General features: G+C 47.0%; 1 protein-coding gene across 4 annotated transcripts in view; it reads right to left on the bottom strand.

Annotated features, from left to right (window-relative positions):
* HIP1 (huntingtin interacting protein 1) overlaps nt 1-23,856 on the bottom strand; it is a 142,272-nt gene that overhangs the window by 22,792 nt on the left and 95,624 nt on the right. For 3 of the 4 annotated variants that reach the window (XM_014796544.2, XM_087417721.1, XM_087417720.1), the window contains exons 3-9: nt 23,670-23,812; nt 23,355-23,411; nt 14,657-14,737; nt 10,910-10,986; nt 10,399-10,460; nt 5,975-6,115; nt 3,544-3,601 (exon numbers count right to left, since the gene is read on the bottom strand). In XM_014796544.2, the coding sequence (XP_014652030.1) occupies nt 3,544-3,601; nt 5,975-6,115; nt 10,399-10,460; nt 10,910-10,986; nt 14,657-14,737; nt 23,355-23,411; nt 23,670-23,812 (619 nt within the window). Of the gene's footprint in view, nt 1-3,543; nt 3,602-5,974; nt 6,116-6,513; nt 6,591-10,398; nt 10,461-10,909; nt 10,987-14,656; nt 14,738-23,354; nt 23,412-23,669; nt 23,813-23,856 lie in introns of those variants that run through there. The other variant, XM_087417722.1, reaches the window with a different exon arrangement.

The raw sequence follows: 23,856 nt of genomic DNA, 5'->3' as shown, positions 1-23,856 counted from the left end.
CCAGTCCTCACGTATCTGGTGGTGAGGCAAGAGTAACTGAAACTACAAAATCCTTTGGGTGAGTAGATAATCCAAAAACTAATTTCTGCATCATTGTAGAATATATGCTGCATTTGGCAACGTATCTTCCTAGGAATGTTTGGTGTAGGGTGATATTAAAATAAATTTATTTTCTCCGAGAACAAACCAACTAACCATAGGAAAAGGGAAGGGAACTTAAGTACTAAGGGAGATCTCCTTTTAATGAATTCACCATGTTTTAGAGCTATTTGTTCTCTCTCCAGTTAGACTATAGCCATGTGCTGCATAACAACACTTTGGTCAATGACGGATCGCATCTATGATGGCAGTCCCATAACATTAGTACCATGTAGCCTAGCTGTGTAGTAGACTATACCATCTAGGTTTAAGAACTGTAGGGGAAGAAGACATTTTACTCTACCCTTCTAGGTCCTTCTGGCTGGTCTAAGAATTAAATTGACATGAGACAGATTAACAGAAGAAAAGCAAACAAAAGTTTAAATGGGAAAAACCCAGGAAAACTGAGTAACTTGCCAAAATGGCTGAAACCCTCACCTTAAAAACCATCCTCAGAGCTAAAGACAAAAGATGTTGGAGGGTGGGGAGAGTCAGTGACTTCAAAGAGAAGGCAGTTCACAGCTAGGTGAAAAGGAGCAAATGTCTGGAAAACAAGTGCTTGGCCACCCAGAAACAGAAGACACAGAGAGGAGCCCCAACAGGCTTTTCTAGGTTCCTCCCTGACTACCATCTAGTTCATGTTAGGCTAAGGTGACAGCTTGCTTCCTGACACAGGATTTTTTTTTTTTTTTTAGAAAGATTGGTCCTGAGCTAACGTTTATTGCCAGTCTTCCTCCTTTTTTCCCTTTCTCTCCCCAAAGCCCCAGTAGATAGCTGTATGTCATAGCTGTACATCCTTCTAGTGGCTCTATGTGGGATGCCACCTCAGCCCGGCTCGACAAACGGTGTACAGATCTGCACACAGGATCCAACCTGGTGAACCCCGGGGCCGCTGAAATGGAGCGCGCGAACCCAACCGCTATGGCACTGGGCCGGACCCAGAGACAGGTTTTTTTATATGAACTCTTTTAGGCAGTTAAGGGGGAGGTAAAAAAGAACGCTGAGTCTTTTCTTTCTTAAAAAAAGTCAGCCTAAAATAATCCTCATGTTAAAGAGACACATTTTTGGGTGGCAAACTTTGTTCCCCTTCAAACACTCTATGATGTTCGCACAACGACGAAAGCACCTAACGACGCATTTCTTAGAATGTATCCCCATCATTAAGCAATCCATGACTGTAGAAGCTTCTAGAGGGCAGAGACTGAGCAGGCATAGAAGAGTTACTCAACAAGTATTCGCTGGAGAAAAACAATTTATCTATACTGTGTCCTAATCTTGGATGAATATGGGAACGAAGAAACTAAAACCTTTTTTCATCCTCAAGTCTCTATTTTGAATCTGAACATGGAAGGCCAAGAAAGCTGAGAGCACCAGACATACTTGCTGAGATGAAAGAGGATCACGGATCTCAGTACCCTCTGTAACACAGAATTTTCTCCAGCTCAGCCCAATAAACTAAACTCCTGGGGTCTCATCACAGCCCTTCAGACGCCAACTTAGGACTGTCCCTGTGACGTCATTGCTGCTTTCTCTGAATTCGAGGACAGTGAGGCCTCAGAGTCACCATGTCTACGTGGAAGAGAAAGTCAGGCGGCTACTCATGGGAGATGTTTTCATAAGCTAGAAAAAATTAAAGGAAATAAAATCACCTGACCACACGTCCCCCTCTTTCTGGGCTGGAGCCAACAGTAACAGGCTTTACTGCTTTCACAAGCTACTGGAATTCAACGTTCCAGGAAATCAGCCCCAGGGCCTGTCTCCTAGGATTTAATAAGTCATTTATTCTAGAATAAACATACGAGGCTTTTCAAACGGAACAAGGAAACCAGGAGGTTAGTGTGACCCTGAATTTGTCCTGATTGCTGCTTGGGGACCAGCAAGAGGAGCCTGAGCTTGGGATTTGGGAGCTACGCTTTCCCTGTTGTCAAGGGTGAAGAAATGAACAGGAAAAACGAGAGCGTCAAAACAGACAGTGCTAAGCCACGAGGCCTTCTTGCTCCTTCGGTTCTCCTGTCTCTCGCTCCACTCCTTCCCCTCTTCCTGGACACATTTAATTGAAAGATGAGCGGTACTTCTCACCGAGTCACCCATTTTCTTTCCCAAATGCTCCAGAATAATTTACCCCTTAGTGAGACAAGGTCTTCCTCTTCTAGACTAGATAGCTGGCTTATTAGCTCATTAATTCATTCAAATATTTATAAACACTATATGCTTAATTGCATGCTATGCATCAGGTGCTGGGGTTATAACAATGGACAAGACAGTCAAACAGATATAAAGTTGTGCTAAGAACTATGAAGGAGACAAATAGCATGCTGTGATGGACAATTCGGGGGTGGGAGCTGGAGTTGGAGGAATAGGAGATGGGGAAGAAGACTCCACTTCAATAAGGCGGCCAGAGACTGCCTTTGTGAGGAGGTGACCGAAGACGACCCGGAGCTAGCCAGGCTGAGAGAAGAGCCCAGAGAGAGGGAATAGCAAGCATGAAGGCCCTGACGGAGGAACGTGCTGGGTGGGCTCCAGGAACTGGAAGGGGACCCCGTGTGGCTGCAACACTATGAGCACTGGAGACGAGGTCAGACATGGCAGGCAGGCGCCAGACTGTGCAGGGCCTTGTAGACCTCAGAGAAGAGCTTGGATTTATTCTCAGTGGAATCAGAAGACATTAAATGGTCTTGAGCAAGGGATTTATGTTTTTACAAGGCTGTTCTAGCTGCTGGGTCAGGATAGGACGGTAGGAGGCAGGAGTGGAAGTCCCGGGCATCCTGTCAATGTTGGAGGGTCCTGTTAGGCAGCAGTGGGAGCTGAAGAGATGGAGATACGGTTGGAGCCCAGATACATCTGTAGAGCATCAACTGAAGCTGCTAATGGATGGACATGGGGGACGAGGAAAACGGTGAGTTCCAGATCTCTGGCCTAAGTGGATGGTTGCAGTATTTATGGAGATAGAAAACACTGGGGAGAAAGGTTTTTCGAGGAAAACTTAGAGTTCAGTCTGATATTTAAGTTTGGGGTAGAGATGTCAAATGACAATGAGAGATGGGGATTTGAAGGTGAGGTTCGGCTAGAGAGAGATACATTTGGCAGTTGTTAGCACGTACGTGGTATAAGACCAAGAGAAATTAGGGAGAAGAAAAAGCAAAGAGGATGAAGCCCTGGGCATAGAGCAGGTGACGAAGGAACCCATGAAACCTCCTTCTGTGTGCTTCTGTGGGATTTATTGGAGAACTGACAGCTTCCTCAGCCCGAGTTTGCTGCTGTCCTAGTTATTTTCCTTCACTTTATTGCCTTAAAATGCAGATATCCTCATCCTTCAATTATTTTAAAGCAAGTGCTCTCGCAGGGATTAACCGATTTTATAGCACTTCTTGGTCTGCCTTCATTTCCATCACGTAAGCCACTTACTTTGTGAACTGCTCCAGGAAGCGGTCCCGGTGGCCTTGCAGGGTGTCAGCTGGGAGGCCTGGAGGAAATTGGAAAAGAATGAGAAGGAGAGGAGGACCAGCGGGCAGGCAAGCCACAGCAGGGCTCTGGAGGGGGGGGACCATCCTTCCTGGGGCTTGTGGCCAGCCCTGTTGGGGGGCATTCCCGGTCTAGAACTGCCCTAGCACTGGGAACCACGTGGCCCAGTGGGACCAGCAGAGTCTGGGGGCACTGATCCTCCAAATCTTTCCTTCCGTTTGCTCCCAGAGTGCGAGCCATTCTGGGCACAGTGGGCTGGAAGCTGTGTCCCTGACCACAGAAGAAGCAGTGACCAGACCAAGCAGCAGGATGGACCATGGCAGGTCCCGGTGGTGTGGTTCTCTCCCAGGGGTGTATGCACTGGGTGGGGCCCAGGGTGGACGTTATTCTGGAAAAGATCCACAGAGCCTGCCAAAGAGGATGCCTGTCAGAAAGCAAAGACTACAGGACTAAGACTTGGGGATCTAGGTCCAGTGTCTGCCTGGTCACTGCTAATTCTATGACACTGGATGAGCGGTGGCCTCTTAGGGCCAACCTCCTCCCCTACAGAGCAGGGTCTCTGACATCCTTTCACCTCCCAGATTGTGTGATTCTGTGTATCTCAGCTATAGATCACAACTCAGTGATCCTTTTATTTTTTAAATTTAAATTTTAGTAATTTTCGAATATTCATTTGGTATAAATAGGATACATATAAGGTGTGATAATTCCAAAGGGCAAAAGGGTACAACGGATGACAATGGCACTTTACCTCAGTGATCTTTCTCCTATGAACCCTTAACCCCAGTCCAATCACGAGAAAAACATTGGACAAACTCCAATTCTACAAATATCTGACCAGGACTCCTCCAAACTGTCAAGGTCCTCAAAAACAAGGAAAGTTTGAGAAACTGTCAGAGCCAAGAGGAGCCTAAGGAGACAAAATGACTGACTGTAATGTGGTCCCTGGATGGGTTCCTGGGACAGAAAAAGGACACTGGGTAAAAACTGTGGGAATCTGAATAAAGTATGGACGTCCATTCACAATAATGTATCAAAATTTGTTCATTAGTCGTGACAAATGTATCATATTAATGTAAGATGTTAACAACAGGGGAAACTGGGTTCAGGGATATATGGGAACTCTCTGAACTATCTTTGCAACTTTTCTGTAGATCTAAAACTGTTATAAAATAAAACCTTTATTTTTAGAAAAGTATATACTGTGTGGAGTGTCCCTCCCCCCTTTTCCTCCAGCCACGTGGTTCCCCGGCCCAGAGGCAGTCTGCGTGGGTCTTGGCCTTTAAACCCAAATACTTAATTACTTGCCTCTTCTCCTAACTTACCACTTCATAAGGAAGTGGAAATGATGTAGTGGGCAACTGGGTTCCATAGCATCACAGCAACAACCACAGGTTCATCTATTCAGAGCTTCCCAGCAACCGCCTGCCGCCTTCTCTTGGGGTTTAGTCCGATCTCTGCTCTCTTCAGGCACGCCCACTGCTCCAAAGCCTTTCTAACCCTTGAACATCGAATTCCAGCCTCCCTTCCACAAAGCCTCCTGGACTAATCAGAGCGATGCTGCTTCCTCTGTCCTGTCTAAGTAACCAGATCTCCTTGCCAGTGACCACAGTTCCAGAGCAGCCCTTGTCCTCGACTTCTAAAATAAAACCTTGCTAGGATCCACTCATGCTTTGACTTTTCTTGGTTTTCCACCATCCACACACTTTGCATGTGTATGTCCTTCACGGTGGCCACCTCAGAGTGGCCCAGGAACCACCTAGATTCTAAATTAGCACATGGTTTAACAATGCAGACCCTGAACCCACCAGACAGACTAACGTGGACCCTGCAGGACCCCCACACACCATTTCAAACAAGAAGCACACAAAAGTACGAGAACTTCTGCAAAACCAGTAGTTTCCAATATATATTGTACGAAAGCATCCCGGGGATCTGTAGCTAGTAAGGGATGGCCCTCCATTTACCTGAGCAGCTTCTGTTTTATATTTTATATTTCTCTACAAAATTCCATTTGTACAAAGAGACTGTGACGATGAACACTTTGGAAACCACTGCCTTTGCTCCTGTGGTCTAGGCCAGGTCTGTTATCATTTGTGTGGTTCCTAGAATACATGACGTGTATGGATGGAGATGTGGTAAAGCCAGTAGTGGAGGAAGAGGACATCCTGGGACATCACTATGGCAAGCCAGGCACTCACGGGGCACACCAAAGCTGACACCCTGCTCTTCTAAAGTCGCTCCAGGGTCTTTTGGAACAGAAGCAGACAGGGCACTGAACGGAGCTGTATTTCTCCAGGGACAGCCTCAGGCTGTGACCCTCCCTCTGGCCAGAAGCTCACGGAAAGGACTTGGCCCTGTCAGGGGTACTCACAGGAGTGGAGTTTGAAGAGCAGCTTGACGGTGTAATCATAGAGGTGGCTGCAGTCCAATATGACCTGGATCAGCGGGGCGAGGCGGCACTGCCCAGCTGTCGTCACTGACACGGAGCGGGACATGTCCAGGGAGTTGAACACTAGGGAATAAAAGGCGGAGAGAGGCAGCAGAGCTAGGAGATGAAGGTGGCCTTCTCAGAGGGGCAGAAGGCAAGGGGTCTAACAGCCGCTGAGGACCTAGTCTGTGCACACACTGTCTCATTGAATGCATTTAACCCTACGACACTCCCGTGGGATGGGTAAAGGTGTCCCCGCCATACAGGTGAGGGAACTGAAGGGAAGTGACCTGAAGGTGGTCAGAGAGCCAAGAAGTGGTTTTGCTGAGAGGTGGCGAGGTAAAAGACAGAGCCCATGTGGTCAGCAGCGGCCAGAGCAGGAGCCTGTGCTCCTGTTGGCCAAGCTGCTCCATGTGTCCTAACAGCTGAACTCTGCTGTACCTCTAGCCCTGTGGAAGCCCGGAAAGAAGGGATGTACTCACAATCTGGGGGAGGGCCTAGAATGAGGAGAATCCCTTCCTTCCTGTCTTTGAGGAGCTTCATGGTCCCTGCCCCCAGTCTGGTCAGAAAGACAGAACACATCATCTTTCAGAGTTTCTGATTTAATGGGGAGATGGGCTATTGTTCAAGGGAAGCCCTCAGTTTTACAGGACTCAATTTCAGGGTTGAAGGGGCTGTTGAGATAGCTACCGCAGCCCCACTCCTCTCGCATGAACTCAGTCGGACGGTAACCTGACGCTGAGCAGCGCCTGACCTGGTGGTGCAATAGTTAATATGGGGGGAAAATAGCAAGCGTTGGTCGGAACACGAAGAAGGGAATAAGCCAGCCTTGGCGTCCTGCTGGCCGGCCGCAGGGCTGTTGGGACACCAGAAGAGGGATATACAGAGCCCCAGGGGGATGATTGGAGAGCCTGCGAGGGCCAGGGTGAGGGGCTGGGAGGAAGACAAGCCATCAGGGTCAAAGGCTGATGGAGGGCCTTGGGGGGGCCGGTCAATGGAAGCATTGCCTTCCACTCCCCCGAGCTCCAGAGACCCCTCCACAGTACCCTCTGCCCCCTGCCCCTTGCTCCTAAACCAAGCAGCTCGATGCCTGGCCATGGCCCCTCAGCGCACACCACCGGCCAGGGCTGATTTCCTGCCTGCAGTGGCTGCCCACCGCCTCTGGAGACTCCGCACGTGGCCAGCAACTTCCCCCTCAGGCCCTCAGTGACTGGGACTGCCCTGGAGCAGTCTAGAGCCGCTGTGCTCGCCCTTCCCTGACTGCACTAATCCCTGCTAACTGGCTTAGACTGGCAGCCGGAAAAAATCCCAAGCTATTCTAATTAAAAGGCAGCTGTTCTTCTTGACACAAATTAAAAGCAGCTGTCACTGCAAGGTGGCCATCCCCAAGTCTACTGGCTTCCTCAGGCTCCACTCTGGCAAGGAATCACAGACTGCTCCTCTCCCAGCCTGCCCTCTGCTGTCCAGGAATACCCCTCAGCATGCGGTAACATCCAGTGCAGTGTGACTGTGGACAAGTTACTCAACCTCTCTGTATTTCTGTAAAGTGTAGATGCTTCTAATATCACATACCTCATAAAGACCTTGTAAGAACTGCATGAGAATGTCATGCAAAGTACATAGCATTGCGCAGTGGGTCTCAACTTTGGCTTTGAGATTGATTAGAACCAACTGGGGAAATTTGAAAACTACTGTCTGCCTGCAACTCCCCCTCCACACCCCCGCATTGCTTTATTTGGTCTGGGGTAGGGTTGGGGCATTGGTAGGTTTCAAAAGCCCCCCAGCTGATTCTAATATGCAGCCAGGGTTGAAAACTATATTTCCTAGCTCAGTGGTTCTCAAACTTGAGCATGCATCAGAACTGCCAGGAGGACTGTCTGGTAGAATTCTGTGATGACGGAAGTGTTCTATACGGGCTGTCCTATACGCTAGCCACATGTGGCTACTGAGCGCCTGAAATATGGCTAGTGTAACTGAGGAGCTGATTTTTTAATGTTATTTAATTGTAATTAATTTAAATAGTCACACATGGCTAGCGGCTACCATACTGAACAGTGCAGACCCGGGGGCCTTATTAGAACACACATGGCTGGGCCCTACCTCCAGAGAGTCTGATTCAGTAGGTCTGGGGTGGGAACTGAGAATTTGCATTTCAAGTTCTCAGGTGATGCTGATGCTGCTGGTCCAAGGACCCCACTTTGAGAACCACTGCAAATGCTCAAAATAAATGTTAACTAATTTGCCCATGTTTCCCACCGTTGAAAACCAGTGGCACCCTTCTGGGGTATCGGTTGGAACCCTGCAGGTCACAGACTAGGACTCAGAAGCTAGAGAGACTTCTTCCAAAGCCACTTCTCTTGATTTTGGTGGCACGCAGTAGGTGACTGGGGACAGGGAGGGGAGCTGGGGAGATATGCAGCAGAGGGCTCTTCATTCCAAATCAACGCCCGCCCAGGAACGTGAAAGCCACTGCCATTTAACCATGTAGGGGTTTGTGCAAAGACTTGGGGTAGCTCTCCTTGAGAAAACTCTAAGTATCACCTCTTGTGTCTTCACTGGTGCTTATCTAAAGCAAGCTTACTCGAATTTTTCTGTTGAGCATTGCTCTATTCCAGGCACTGGGCTAGAGGAGAGGGCCTTCAAAGATGAGCAGGGCATGGGTCCTGCTCTGGAGGAGGAGCTCAGCGTCTAGTGGTAACAATACAAGCGATCAACGCATATCAAAGCAGCCAGGTATCACTGGATGTGGGAGCGAAAAGGATGACTGAGCTGGCCACTAGGGCGGGGCATTCGCCTGCATTGTAGCATACACGTTCTCCTGGCCTCCTCAAGTCCTGTCGGGTGTTATCACATCTCTGCTCACTCCACTCCCAGTCTGTCAGGGCTGGAAGGGACCCTGCAAAAGCTGAAACATTTGACTTGCTTCCCACCCACTGCAGCAGTGGCAGGCAGGCTCCGAGGAGGCCAGAACTGCTGGCAGAGAGCTTGGGTCAGCGGAGTGGCAACTTCTAGACAGGACTCTCCCAAGGATGACAATTCCTAGTGTATCACTTAGACCTGCATTCAAATCCAGCACGTTCCAAGCTGAATGTCAATGAATTCTGAATTATCCACATAGGCCCTTTCCACCCAGAGCTAAATAACTAAAAATTAGCACACAACATGCAGTTGTTTGCACACTTTTACGCAAACATTTCCAATGCATTTAAAAAAAATGTGTCCACACACACCATTTCTCCTACCTGGCTGGGAATGCCTCAGGGCAGGGGCTGTATTTTGAGTGTTGTTTTGACTTCTCCACTGACATTTGTTTTGAGCAGGACTTCTCCCTGCTCAAATAGGTTGCTAATAGGCCGAATACCTTATTTCTCCCACAAACCACGGTTTCTATTTCTGCTGTTTCTCTGACTACATCCTGCACTGAACTAATGGGTCAAGCAGGAAGGAATGTGCCGCCCGGTCACAGGCCTGGTACAGCGCTGGGTCACAACAGCCTGGTTGAGAGTGTCTGCGGCACAGATGAGCATGCCGAAGGAAGGTGAAATTTAGGGCGAGACAGTCTCTGTCCTTCATGAGGGAATCAAAGTGCCGGGAGCAGGCCCTGCCTGTCCACATGCCGAGAAGGTTGCCTAGCTTCTGCATGAAAGCTCGCAGTTTGGAACGTACTCTTCTGTGGAGTTGGACACTCGTCGTGGAACATGTTGAATTTTAGAAAACTAGCTCTTCCGTTCCCCAGGGAAAGAAGAGGGAGCCAAGCAGGGAGGGTGGGAAAGAGAGGGCACAGGAGAGAGGGGAACTGGCTGCCTCCTTCCCAAGTCTTGCTGGGAAGTGTTAGGGGCTGACAGCCCAGAGGCACCAGAACTCTCGGCAGAAGGGGGCCCAGAAGAGCGGCCAACTGCCCCGCTAGCAGAACAGGACTTCGTGGGCTTCTCACGTGGACTTGGGTAACAACCCAACTCAATCAGCTTTCTCCCCCCGCTGCTGACCAAACAGCCGATCGGAGCCCTTCCTGCTGAGCAGAAATCTACCCTGAGTGCCAGCCCAGCTGAAGCAGACAGGGCTGGGCCACCACAGGGCTGTCAGAGGTTGGACCTGTCCTTGGACTCTGGAGAGGCCAGCAGGGCAGCAGTGGTCTGTCTGCTCAGATATGAAATCACTGACTCGGAAAACGTCCAGGAACTTCAGCCCCTCCCGGCATGAGGGATGGAGAGAGCAGAGACAGGGTGTGGATATCTCCATTTTCCTGGCCCTGTGCTGCACAACTTGTAGGGAAAGGGGGGCTAGGCTGGCTGGTCCAAGCAGGGAACAAGGCTGGGAATGAGGCAGTTCCCATGAGGGCCTGGGCCAGATGGGATGGAGAGACTCACCAGTTTGGAAGAGGTTAAGTTCGCACTCCAGGTAGTCGAACATCTCCACTGTTAGCTGGAAACTGGGTCCAAGAGGACAGAGGTCTTAAACTCCATAGCCTAAGGCCAATGCTTCCCCTGTCCCTTCCCCCGTGCTCTATGCTGCTGCCTCCAGCCCCAATGCACACGCGCCTGCACGCACACACCAGCTCCAATTATTGCCCCCCCATTTGAAGATCAAGCAGGGTGAATTCAACAGTGACAGTGGCAATGGGAGAGGGCAGGTACCACGCTGGATTGGGAGGGTGGAGGGTAACACGGAGAAGAGAGCCCCGGAGTGTGCGACAGCCTGGAAGGGTTCTGGATGAGGCACCAGCAGCAGGTGGCCCCGAGGCCAAGTCACCCAGGGACTTGAGTTCCCACCCCAGCCACTGCCCCTGCCATCAGGCCCTCTGTGACCCTAACTGGAAGTGACAGCATCTACAAAGGCTTTCTTCCCCACTGGGTCCAGAGCATGACGATGGCCACTCACAAGTTGTTAACATCACTCTCTCCAGCCTCATCCAGCTGCCGGTCACTCATCTGAAGGTTGCCTGGGAACCTGGGATTCTGGAAGGGAGGCAGAGGAAGGAAGTTAGAACTGGGCACCTCAAGAGCTCACGGGCCAATGAAGCTGCCATCAAGCAAGCTGTCTCCACTGAGCTCAGGCAGCGGAAGGCCGGATCCTGCTGGTACGGCACGTACTCGTATGGCGCCTCCACACACAGACCCCTAGAATGGCTCACAGCGAAGAACATCCATTCCCCATCACTGGAGGCAAAGGCTCCACCCATCCCTGGGAGCCAGGAGAGAGTCCTCCCTAACAATCTGTGCCCCGGAACATTCTTTTAAAGATACTCTCCTGTGGCACAGTGACACCGAGCATGTGAGAACAGTCCGCTCCCAGCCATCCACAAGACGCAGGCATTTGCTCATCCCCAGAACATTCTGAATCCTACCCAGGCTTCCCCCTGTCCTGTGGCCATTTCCCAAAGCCGCTACTGTGAGTTCAGGGAAGGCAAACCCATTCTCATACTAGCTTTAGCAAAACATAATTAGTAAAATAAACCTGAAGTTGGGAAAATATTACATCATGCACCCCAAAGTCAGGAGAAATTGTTTTGTATCATCAATCTTGCTGAGTATCTGTATCATTCCCTCTTCCCCAGTGCGGTCTGTCGAGAGTGGATGGAACACAGGGCAGAGCCTCAGGTGGAGATGGGCACAGAGTGATGGGCGGCCAGTCCATCGGGGGGTTCTAAACTCCAGTGCTAATACTTTAGGCTCTGAAGACAGAAATCCTCCACTCCAGCACCTCACCCTCTGGCTTGACACCCAGCCCTCTGTCTGTGAGGGCCTCTCCTGCTCTCTGGCCCCCACTCCTGCTCCTGTCTCAGAGCTGGCCAATTCCTTATTGCCCCCTTCTGGCCGTATGTACTTCCTCCCTCAGTCTGGACGTTACGGTGACCTGGTCCCCTCCTCCCACGCCCTCGCCACTCTTGCCTGTCCTTCCACTACACTGCTGTTAAACCTGGTGAGCCTGCATCTTCGTCACATGCTCCGTGCTTAGGACCAGCTGCCAATCTCCCCGGAGAAGGACTCACAACTGGCATCATTATTAACTCATGCTCTCTAGCCTTAGCACCCCATAACAGTCCTTGCTGCCCCAGCCAATTCCGCTTTCTGTCAACAACTGTCCCACTCGCACACCTGGTGCCTGACTCCCAGCACGTGCCTTCCTTCTTACACCATGCAGTAACTCCCTCAGCATCCTGCTTCCCTCTCCCTCCCCCACTTTGAAGGTACCCAGCTGTCCTTCTGCCCTCCAGCTTCAAAAGAGAAGGGCTGCTTCTTTCCTGACTCAGGATTGGCCCCTCCTTGTGTGCTCTTCACTCTGATCTAGGTTCTGGTTCATTCTGTCACTCATCCCACAAGTCCTGATTGAGCCCGTGCTCTGGGCTAGATGCTGGGCCACACACGAGACACAAGGAGACACGCACACATGTTCTCTGTCCTCTCGGAGCCCACTGTCTCCCTGCGCTTCTGCCCCTCTTCCTGTCACTTAAACCTTTCCCACGGCCCCACATCTCCCTCCAGTTATCGCCTCTCTCTCCTCCCTTCCTGACAGTCTTCAGGAAGTCCCACAGACGACTGTCCTAGTTCTGGCTCTCACCATCTTCCACACTGACAGCCTGGCTCTCCCCGAGTCACCCTCCACACTGTGACTAGGATGGTCTCACACAGCTGCCCAGTCACCTGCCACTCTCCACTCTGCCCGCTCCTCGCACTAATGTGGATCTACTGCTAGTTGCACACGAACAGCAAACTGTTCCGGGGCTCGTGCCCTACATCTCCAGCTGATCCCTCTGTCTGGAACGCCCACCCCACTCTTCTTCATCGGCCCCCTCCTCTCTATCTGCCATGTGGCCGACTGGGGTCTGGGGAGGGGGGAGCATACGCTGCAGGAGGGAGGGAGGGAGGGATGTGAACTGCGGGGCCAGAGGAGGACTGCGGCCGATGGCATTTTCCAGCGATGGCTATTACAACACATCCCATTCAACACGTTCTCTTTACAACGTGACTTTGACATTTCTTCCTTTGAGTCTAGGTATCTCTGTGACTGCCTCAGTCAATACAGGACAGTGCCAGGGGTGTTTCACGACTTCTGAGGCTAGGTCATAGAAATGCCACGCACTTCTACCTTGTTCTCTTGGGATGCACGCCAGGCTGTGAGGAAGCCCTGACTAGCGCCGCGACGCCATGAAGAGAGAGATGCCAGGCCGGTCCCTCCCGTTCCAGCTGCAGCCAGCATCTGCCTCAACCACATGAGGGACCTCCGGCCAGAACTGCCCAGCGAAGCCCGCCTGGAACTCCTGCCCGCGGGAAGTGTGCGAGATAACAATGGACTGCTGTTGTTTTAAGCTACTAAGTTTTGGGGTGCTGTGTTATGCAGCACAGAACTGGAACACTCCAAGGCCGAGCTCGGTGTCACTGCCTCTGACAAGCCTACCAGGTTGTCTGAGTCGGGGCCAGACGCCCCCTCACATGCTTTGTACCACCCTCTGCCTCTCTCAGTTCCAGTGCTTAGTGTACGTGTCTATCTTCTTTCCCTCCACCACCTCTCTCCCACCAGACTACGCCGCCCCAGGGCAGGGGCAGAGTCTATCCACCTTTCTCTCTTCAGAGCCTGACCTAGTTCTGGCCCAGGGAGGCACTCGACCACACACGAGGGGAGGAAGGGGCAGCCACTGAGCACAGAACAGTTTTGGTGTCCTATGGGCACCTCACAACTGAGGAGTCACGTGGCTCAGGCAAGGGACTCGAGCACTCTTCAAACTCTACTTTCTCAGGATATAATAATGTCTACTTTATAGAGTTGTTGTGAGGACTAAATGATGTACAGAAAAGATTTAACAGACTAGGATTGTTTCAATGAATCGAAGCTACCCTCCAAGTACATCAAAGACAACAAATTACGTTATTTCTTCTTAAATCTCCTCCCTTCTCTGTTTCTACTGCCAGCTCCCTCATCAGGCTGTTCTCTCTCCCACCTGGCATGCCATTCTCTCCCACTACTTACTAGCACCACACCCATCCCTCAAGGTCCTCTTCAAGCCCCCTTCCCTCCTTTTACCCTTTCAGACACCATGACCCTCCATCACTTCAGAGCGCCCCTACCTCTTGTCTATAGGCACACAGCTGCTTTGCACGGTCACACGGCTACTGCCAGGATGTAAGCCTCCTCCCCCAAAGAATCCACAAACTCCTGAGGAGCAGACCCATCACCTATTCTTATATGCCACCTGGAACCCAGCATACAGTTTTACACGTTAGGTGCCTGAAAAGTACTGACTAAAGTCATAAATTGATTAAAAGAAGGTTCTGTGTGGAAACTCACTACATAAATGGGATGAATTGTTTTTATTAACAGGAAAGTCAGTTCTTCTAAAACATTTTCGTAAGGCAACCTAGCGGATAGGGTTCTTCTATTTGTAAAATGGGGAACAAAAGGTGCAGAGATATGGGCCCAAATCCCACCCCCTCGTCACACCCTGGGCCCGACTGTGGTTGCCGGATAAAATGTTTTCCTCTCATACAGCTGGGATGTGGTATAAACACTCCCGGAGGGGCCCAGGCTGTCTTAGTCCCAGAAAGACCTGACAATTAAGCCCACAGAGGGGTGAGGGGGCTGTGGGGGAAGGAGCCAGCGGTGGTGGCAGAATTGTCGGCAAAGACTCACTTTGGTGTGGTACTCCATCTTTGTTCTCAGCAGTTTGAGGTAGATGCTACAAAGCTGTCCATATCCTTCACTCAGGTGGCCCTTTCAGGAAGAGGAAAGAAAGTAGGTGTCAACACTAAGGACCTTTGGGTTGAAAGCCAGGACTTACTTACTTTCTTTCCCTATCTATCTATCTATCTATCTATCTACCTACCTACCTACCTACCTACCTATCTATCCATTCATTCATTTTTGTGAGGAAGATTGTCCCTGAGCTAACATCTGTTGCCAGTCTTCCTCTATTTCTTTGTATGAGTGATGCCACCACAGCATGGCTTGATGAGTGGTGTGTTGGTCTGCACCCGGGATCTGAACCTGCAAACCCCGGGCCACCAAAGCAGAGCATGCGAACCCAACCACTATGCCACTGGGCCGGCCCCTTGGACATCCTTTGTTTAAAGAATTTTTTTTCTTGTGATTATGAAAATCACAAACGTCCATTGTTGAAAATTTGGAAAATATAGAAAACTACAGACAAATAAATCCTCCTTAATCTAACCACCAGATATAATCATGGCTAAAATTTTAGGGTATAAAGTGTTATTTTATTTTATTTTTTTCAATTTAAATAGACTTTATTTTTAGAGCTGTCTTAGGTTCACAGCAAAATTGAGCATAAAGCACAGGGAGTTCCCAAATACCCCCTACCCCCACACACACAACCTCCCCCACTGTCAACATCCGGCACCAGAGTGGGACATTTGTTACAACTGATGAACGTGCACTTTGGGTCCCTATCACCCAAAGTAAAGTTTACATTAGGGGCTGGCTCTGGCAGTGTACATTCTGTGGGTTTTGACAAACGTATAATGACATGTATCCACAATTACAGTATCATTCAGAGTAGTTTCACTGCCCTAAAAATCCTCTGTGCTCCACCTTTTATTTTAAAATATAAAATAGAATCCATTTTTTTTACTTAATATACTGCATTTTTTTCTATCTTTTTAAATTTTCTTCCATATCATTATCTTTAGTGACTGCCCAGTACATACTATAATTCATCAAACCAATTCCCTACCGTTGTACGTTTTTTTGTAGGCAACTTTTTCTTTTTTTTTTTTTGTGAGGAAGATCAGCCCTGAGCTAACATCCATGCTAATCCTCCTCTTTTTGCTGAGGAAGACCGGCTCTGAGCTAACATAACTATTGCCAATCCTCCTTGTTTTTTTTTTCCCCAAAGCCCCAGTAGATAGTTGTATGTCATAGTTGCATATCCTCCTAGTTGCTGTATGTGGGACGTGGCCACAGCATGGCCGGAGAAGCGGTGCATCCGTGCGCGCCCGGGATCTGAACACGGGCCGCCAGTAGTGGAGCGCGTGCACTTAACTGCCAAGCCACGGGGCCGGCCCATGTAGGCAACTTTTTCTATCATAAACTATATTTCAATGAACATTCTTAGAGTATAATCCTGTGTGCAAACATGAGGACTTGCTTTGGATAAATTCTGGCCAAGGCTTCTTATTTAAGAATTTTAAGTCTCCCATCCTTAGTAATCACGTTCTGGCTATAGGCTCTTTCCTTCCTTCTCTCTGTCCATCTAAGCACTGGAGAGGAGATGCCTCCTCCAGATGGACTCTGACAGACTAACAGCATCTACAGTATTACATGTGGGATGGGGATTTGAAATGGGACCCATCTTAGCTGAAGAATAAGCCTCCCATGGAGTCTGCCCATGCCATCACATCCTGGGGGCCTGGGAAGAAGCCAGGATTAGCAGAGTGATGCTGGCAACTCCCAGTTATATACAAAAGAGGAGGGAAATGGGGGCACAAAGAACCCTTAAACTGAATACCTGTGGCTCCCATATAAGTTTTGACTTCTACGTTTTTTTTTTAGTGCATATATATCCTCTAGAGTAAAGGAACCCCATTGAAACCTGTCTCAAAGGGCACCAAAGGGGGGTGAGTAATCAGGGGAGGTTAAAAATAGCAATGGCAGAGATGACAGTATTTCCTAATGTATTAATTTTCTATGAAAATTCATATTTTATTGATTTTTTACATTATACTTGTCCACCATAGAAAAATTAGAAAGTAGTAAAAAGTAGAAAAAGCAAAAAATATGCTCATCACCAAACTATACTATACTATACTTCCCATGAAAATGCACAAGGATCAAAAAGTAAAAGATGAATGAATCACAGGCTTGAACGTAAAATGCAAAACTATAAAACTCCTAGAAGATGACAGAGGAGAAAACCTAGCTAACCTCAAGTAGGGTGATGACTTTTTAGATGCAACACCAAAGGCACCATCCATGAAAGAAATAATTGATAAGCTGGACTTCATTAAAATTAAAAACTTCTGCTCTGCAAAGACACTGTCAAGAAAATGAGAAGATAAGCCACAGACTGGGAAAAAATATTTGAAAAAGACACATCTGATAAAGGACTGTTATTCAAAATATACAAAGTACAGTCACATACCATATAATGATGTTTTGGTCAACAATGGACAGCATACTCAACAGTGGTCCCGTAAGATGAGTACCACGTAGTCTAGGTGTGTAGTAGGCTACATCATCTAGGTTTGTGTATTGTAGGGGAGGAAGAAATTTTCCTCTACCCTTCTGGGTTTTTCTGGCTGGTCTAAGAAATTGACTTGAGATAGATTAACAGGAAAAAAACAAACAAAAGTTTAATAACATGTATACATGAGAGAAACCCAGGAAAACCTAGTAACTTCGCCAAGATGGCCGAAGCCCTCACCTTAAATACCATCCTCAGGTAAAGACAAAAGAAGATGTTGGGGGTGGGGAGAGTTGGGGACTTCAAAGAGAAGGCAATTCACAGGTAGCTGGAAAGGAGCAAACATTGGGAAAACAAGTGCTTGGCCGCCCAGGAACAGAAGCACACAGCGGGGGCCCAACAAACAGGCTTGTCCAGGTCCCTGCCTGGCCACCACCTGGTTCATGTGACACTAAGGTGAGAGCTCAGTTCCTGAGACACGTTTTTTTAATCTGAATTCTTTTAGGCAGGTAACGGGAGAGGCAAAAAGAAAAACTTTCTCAGTCTTTTGTTTCTTAAAAATAATCAGCCTAAAATAATCCTCATGTTAAAGAGACACATTTTGGTGTGGCAAATTTTGTTCCCCTTCAGTACACTCTGTGCTATTCACACAAGGATGAAATTGTCTAATGATGCAATTCTCAGAACGTATCCCTGTCATTAAGTGATGCATGGCTGTATTCTTTTTTTTTTTGTGAGGAAGATCAGCCCTGAGCTAACATCCGATGCCAATCCTCCTCTTTTTGCTGAGGAAGATTGGCCCTGGGCTAACATCCGTGCCCATCTTCCTCCACTTTATATGGGACGCCGCCACAGCATGGTTTGGCAAGCAGTACGTTGGTCTGCGCCTGGGATCCAAACCCATGAACCCCGGGCCGCCAAAGCAGAGTATGCGAACTTAACTGCTATGCCACCGGGCCGGCCCCATGACTGTATTCTTAAACTCAACAATGAGAAAACAACCTGACTGAAAAATGGGGAGGCCGGCCCAGTGGTGTAGTGGTTAAGTTCACGTGCCCTGCTTCAGTGGCCCAGGGTTCGCAGGCTCAGATCTCAGGTGCGGACCTACACACTACTCGTCAAGCCATGCTGTGGTGGCATCCCATATAAAGTGGGGAAGAAGGGCACAGATGTTAGCTCAGACTGATGTTCCTCACCAAAAAAAGAAAAAAAAGGGCCAAAGACCTTAACAGACACCTCACCAAAGAATATATACAAAGCTGGAAAATAAGCATATGAAAAGTTGCTCCACATGATATGTCACCAGGGAAATGCAAATTAAAACAACAATAAGATACCATTACACACTCAGAATGGCCAAAATCCAGAACACTCACACCACCAAATGCTAGTGAAGATGTAGAGCAACAGGAACTCTCATACATTGCTGGTGGGAATGCAAAATGGTGCAGCCACTTTGGAAGACAGCCTGGCAGTTTCTTACAAAAATAAACATACTCTTACCATACAATTGGGCAATGGCGCTACTTGGTTTTTACCCAAAGGAGCTGAAAACTTATGTCCAAACAAACACCTGTACACGGATGTTTGGAGCAGCTTTATTCGTAACTGCCAAAACTTGGCGCAACCAAGATGTCCCTCAGTAGGTGAATGGATAGATAAACTGTGGTCCACCCAGACAATGGAATATTTCAGCACTAAAAAGAAATGAGCTATCAAAACATGAAAAGACATGGAGGAACCTTAAATGCATATTATTAAGGGAGAGACGCCAATCTGAAAAGGCTACATACTATATCATTTCAACTATATAACATTCTGGAAAAGGCAAAACTATGGAGACAGTAAAAAAATCAGTGGTTGACAGGGGCTTGGGGGGCAGAGAGGGATGAACAGGTGGAGCACAGAGGATTTTTAAGTCAGTGAAAATATTCTGTGTGATACTATAATGGGGGATACCTCTCATTATACAGTTGTCCAAACCCATAGAATATACAACACCAAGAGTGAACCGTAATGTGAACTATGGACTTTGGGTGATTGTGATGTGTCAATGTGGGTTCACCAATTGCAACAAATGTACCATTCTGTGGTGGATGTTGATAATGGGGAAGGCTATGCATGCGTGGGGCAGTGGGTATATGAGAAATCTCCATACTTTCCACTCAATTTTGCTATGAACCTAAAATAGCTCTAAAGAAAAATAAAGCCTTAATTAAAAAAAAAAGTAAAAAGATTTCTAACTTCAGAAACTCTTAGTCAAATGGAAGAGACAGAACTACACAGGAAGAAAGACCCTAAGGAATTCCATTTTGGATAACAAGGCAGGCCAGGTACCTGGGTTGACTGTCCTACTGAAAACTATGAACAATATTGGGTAAAATATTAAAACCTTCTTTTTGAAGGCATTAATGAACTAACAAGAGAGTAAGGAATCCTCAGGACAGGGACTGAATAAATACAGATACCAGGAGAGTAAACGGTTTGCTGGGGTGATGGAGTTAAGGGGAGGGGAGACTCCGCCACAGCAGGTGAACCTGAATGCTGGTTTTCTGGGCCTCAAGGGCCAGGTGGTGAATAGGAGGCAGGGCTCTGGCCTGCCCAAGTTGAAGAGTCTAGTGGAAGATCCAAGAGACTGCCTCCTCGGAGCAGGGGAATTAAGGGTAAGTTGGAAATAACACACACTCGCACTGCTGCACCGAGGCTTGCAGAGAAAATCCACCACCTCAGATCACTGTTGTGATCAGAGAGAGCAAAGATTGCTGCTGGGAATTGGACCCATGAGCCAATCCTCAAGGGGATCTGCCTGGAATTCACAAAACCTTAAGCTGAGAATTTAATTTAGAGTGATCTCAGTGGAAGCAAATGCCAGTTCTCTCCGGAGGAACCTGCCTTCATTACCGACTTCGAAGAATCCCCACAAATAAAATTCCAAGGAAAATGAGCAGCTCATAGTAAGAAATAACTAAGCACAAAAAGAAACTATATAGCATGAGCAAAATTCACCAAAAACAACAGATGGCAGAAACAGATCTCTAAGGGCTTTAGATAATGGAAGTATCAAAAGTGATATATGAAATGACTATGTATAATATGTCTAAATAAATAAAAGACTGTTTCAAAATATATGCAGAGCACAAGAAATTATAGAGAATGCCAAGCAGATTTGGGGGAAAAAAAAAACCCTCCAAGAAATGAAAACTACAGCAGCCCCCCCCTTATCCAAGGTTTTGCTTTCTGTGGTTTCAGTTACTCGCAGTCAACCATGGTCTGAAAATATTAAATGGAAAATTCCAGAAATAAACAATTCATATGTTTTAGATTGTGTACTGTTCTGAGTAGCGTGATGAAATCATGTGCTGTCCTGCTCCATCCCACCCAGGATGTGAATCTTCCCTTCATCTAGCATACCCACACTGTATACGGTACTTGCCCGTCAGTCACTTAGTAGCCGTCTCAGTTATCAGATCGACTGTCACGGTACTGTAGTGTTTATGTTCAAGTAACTCTTATTTTACTTAATAATGGCCCCAAAAGGCAAGAGAGTGATTGATGCCCGGCAATTCAGATATGCCAACGAGAAGCCATAAAGTGCTTCATTTAAGTGAAAAAGTGAAAGTTTTCAACTTAATAAGGAAAAAAAAATTGTGTGCAGAAGTTCCTAAGATCTATGGTAACTTTTATGCCAGTACAGTCATGTGTTGCTTAATGGCAGGAATACATTCTGAGAAATGCATAGTTAGGCAATTTTGTTATTGTGGGAACATCATAGAGTGTCCTTACGCAAATCTAGATGGTATAGCGTATACAAACCTAGGCTCCATTATAATCTTACGGGACCACTGTCATATATGCGGTCTGTTGTTGACTGAAACGTCGTTATGAAGCACGTCTGTATATTGTTAAAATTGTTCTATTTTATTATTAGTTATTTTTGTTAATCTCTTATGTGCCTAATTTATAAATTAAACTTTATCATAGGTGTGTATGTATAGGAAAAAAAAATAGGATATATAGGGTTTGGTACTATCTGCAGTTTCAGATATCCACTGAGGGTCTTGGAATGTATCCCCTGCAGATAAGGGGGGGACTACTGTACACTAAAGTTGAAAACTTTATGGAGAAGTTTAACAACAGATTAGACCCAGTTGAAGAGGGAATAAGTGAGCTGAAAGCCAGATCTAATGAAATTATCCAGAATGCAGTATAGGGATAAATAGGTAGAAAAAAATGAAATAGTGGTTTAAACACATGGGAGATAGAGTGAGACAGTCTAACATACTTCTAACCAAAGTCTCAGAGGAAAAGACAGAATGGAGGAGCAAAGGCAATATTTGAAGAGACAATGAGAATTTTTCACAACTGATAGAAGATAATAACCCACAGACTTAAAGAAGTCTAAAGAATCTAAAATAAATTGACACCTCGACATGTATTAAGGTCTTAAAAATGACCAGAGAAGAAAACACATGTTAGCTTCAAAGTAGCAATGGTGAGTTTGACAGCTGACTTCATGAAAATGATGGAAGCCAGAAGTCAGTAGAAGGATATCTCGAATAATATCTTCCATATGCTGAGAGAAAAGAACTGTCATCCCAGAATTCTACAGTCAGAGAAAATATCTTCCATGAATGAGTATGAAATAAAGACATTCTCAAACAAGTAAAAACAGTTGTTTGCCACCAGCAGACTCTCACTAAAGCAAGTTCTAAAGAAAATAATTCAGGCAGAAAGAAAGTGATCCCAGATGTAAGGTCTGAGATGTAAGAAGAAATGAAGAGCACAGAATAAAACAATTAAAATATCTTATAGGGTCTAAAAAGAAAAACATAACCAAAATCAAAATACATGACAACAATAACATACAGGGGAGTGAATGCAGTTAAAATATTCTAAGATCTTTGTGTTATACAGGAAACAAAGATATGAATTTTAGACCTTGATAAACTAAGCATGCATTTTCTAATTATTACATAACATACCAAAAAATAAAAAATAAAAGTAGGTGGTGTTTTTTATTTTTATCTCCCAACTAGTAATGAGGGAAAAATGGAATAAGAAAAAAATACCCAATCAATCCAAAAGAAGGAAAGAAACGAGAGATACAGAAACAGAACAGATGGGGCAAATTGCACAAAATAAGATGGACGATACAAACCTAAACATATCATGCATTATAATAAACGTAAATGGAGTAAATGCCCAGTTAAAAGACAAAGACTACTATCTTGAACAAAAAAAAATCTAACTAAATGCTATTTACAAGTGCTATTTCTAAGACATAAGAATATAGAAAAGTTAGAAGTAAAAGGATAGAAAAAGATATACCAAGCAAATTCTAACAAAAAGGGAAAAGATCTAAGTTTTCCATGTTACAGGGATGTAATAGAAAGCTCTCTAGCACGCAGTTGGGAGATTTGGGGACAACTCTCAGCTTTGTTCAGGTTAACTAGCCTTGTGACTTAGGAAAAGCTGCTTCCCACTCTGGGCCTGTATTTCTCATTTGTAATAGGAGACTAGACTATACAACTGCGAACATTTTGTGGGTGCAGACAGATACAGGTAAGAACTTGAAGGAAAGGACTAAAGTAGTAGTTCTCAACCAGTGGGGGCTATGGGACATGGCAGGATCAACTGGGGAGATTCTTCAAAAGGCAGATCATCTCTCGTCCATACACATACTCCTTGGATATCAGAATCTAGAGGGATTCTGGTGTGTGTATAAAAACACTCTTTTCAATTGATTCTGATATTGCCACCTACCTCCTCCCTTATCCTAAGACACTGAGAATCCCTAGACAGGAAAGAAAAAGCACTGGCATTAAGAATTGAGAATGCTAGTTCTCAGTGCTACTTGACCCCAATGGGGCCAGTGGAAGGGAAAGAGAGAACTGTGGCAATGTCACTGTTGAGGGATCCCAATAACTGGAGAACGTTGTGACATGAGGTTCCATTGGCAGGAGAAGCTCCCAGGCCCTAGAACTTCCCTACAGCTTCCAGGGACCCCAGTAAGACTCTGGATATCATGGTATTATTTGGAGGCATCCTTGACCCCTCCCTCATGCTCATGAGAGAAATCCTAAATAAGTTAAGAGAGACAAATTTGTTCCATTTCATAGTCTTGGTTCTGTGTCCTGTGGGGAAGGATAAGGAGGCACAGATGGCCCCTGGGCACAACTCCAAACTCACCCACATCCTGCTCATGTCACTCAGTTCGTTTTTGTATCTCAGAGAGTCCTTCAGGACCTGGAGAGGGAAGAGAACAGCCTATGATAAGAGAAGGAGAGGAGATGGAATATGGTACAAGATGGTCTTGTGGTGGGGAGGAGAGGCTGACAGAGAGAGACAAACCCGCCTCTAACTGGCAACCAAAAGGCCAGGAGAAGGGGGCAGATGCCACTCCCAGTGCAGGAGCAGACGGCGGCCTCTGTAGCCCAGGCAGTCGTACCTTCCCCACACGGGTCCCTGACTTGCTAGCCATCCCCTGCAGCCCCAGGAACTCACATTTGGGTGTCCATCTCGGAGGAGTTTGTGGAACACGTGGCAGAACTTCCAGCAGAGTACAGCGTTGCTAGAGAGGGGCAGCCGGTTGACAACAGACCAAAAGGTCTGCGCCCCTTTCTCATGGTGGGTGCCCAGGATGCACGGTGATGGAGGGTCATGGAAAACAAAGGCACTGGTGCTGCCCCAG

The sequence above is a fragment of the Ceratotherium simum genome, chromosome 26 (genome assembly GCF_057802395.1).
Source record: "Ceratotherium simum simum isolate JZ-2026a chromosome 26, ASM5780239v1, whole genome shotgun sequence".
In the NCBI taxonomy this organism is placed as follows: Eukaryota; Metazoa; Chordata; class Mammalia; order Perissodactyla; family Rhinocerotidae; genus Ceratotherium; species Ceratotherium simum.
This window is presented reverse-complemented; position numbering and strand designations above follow the sequence as displayed.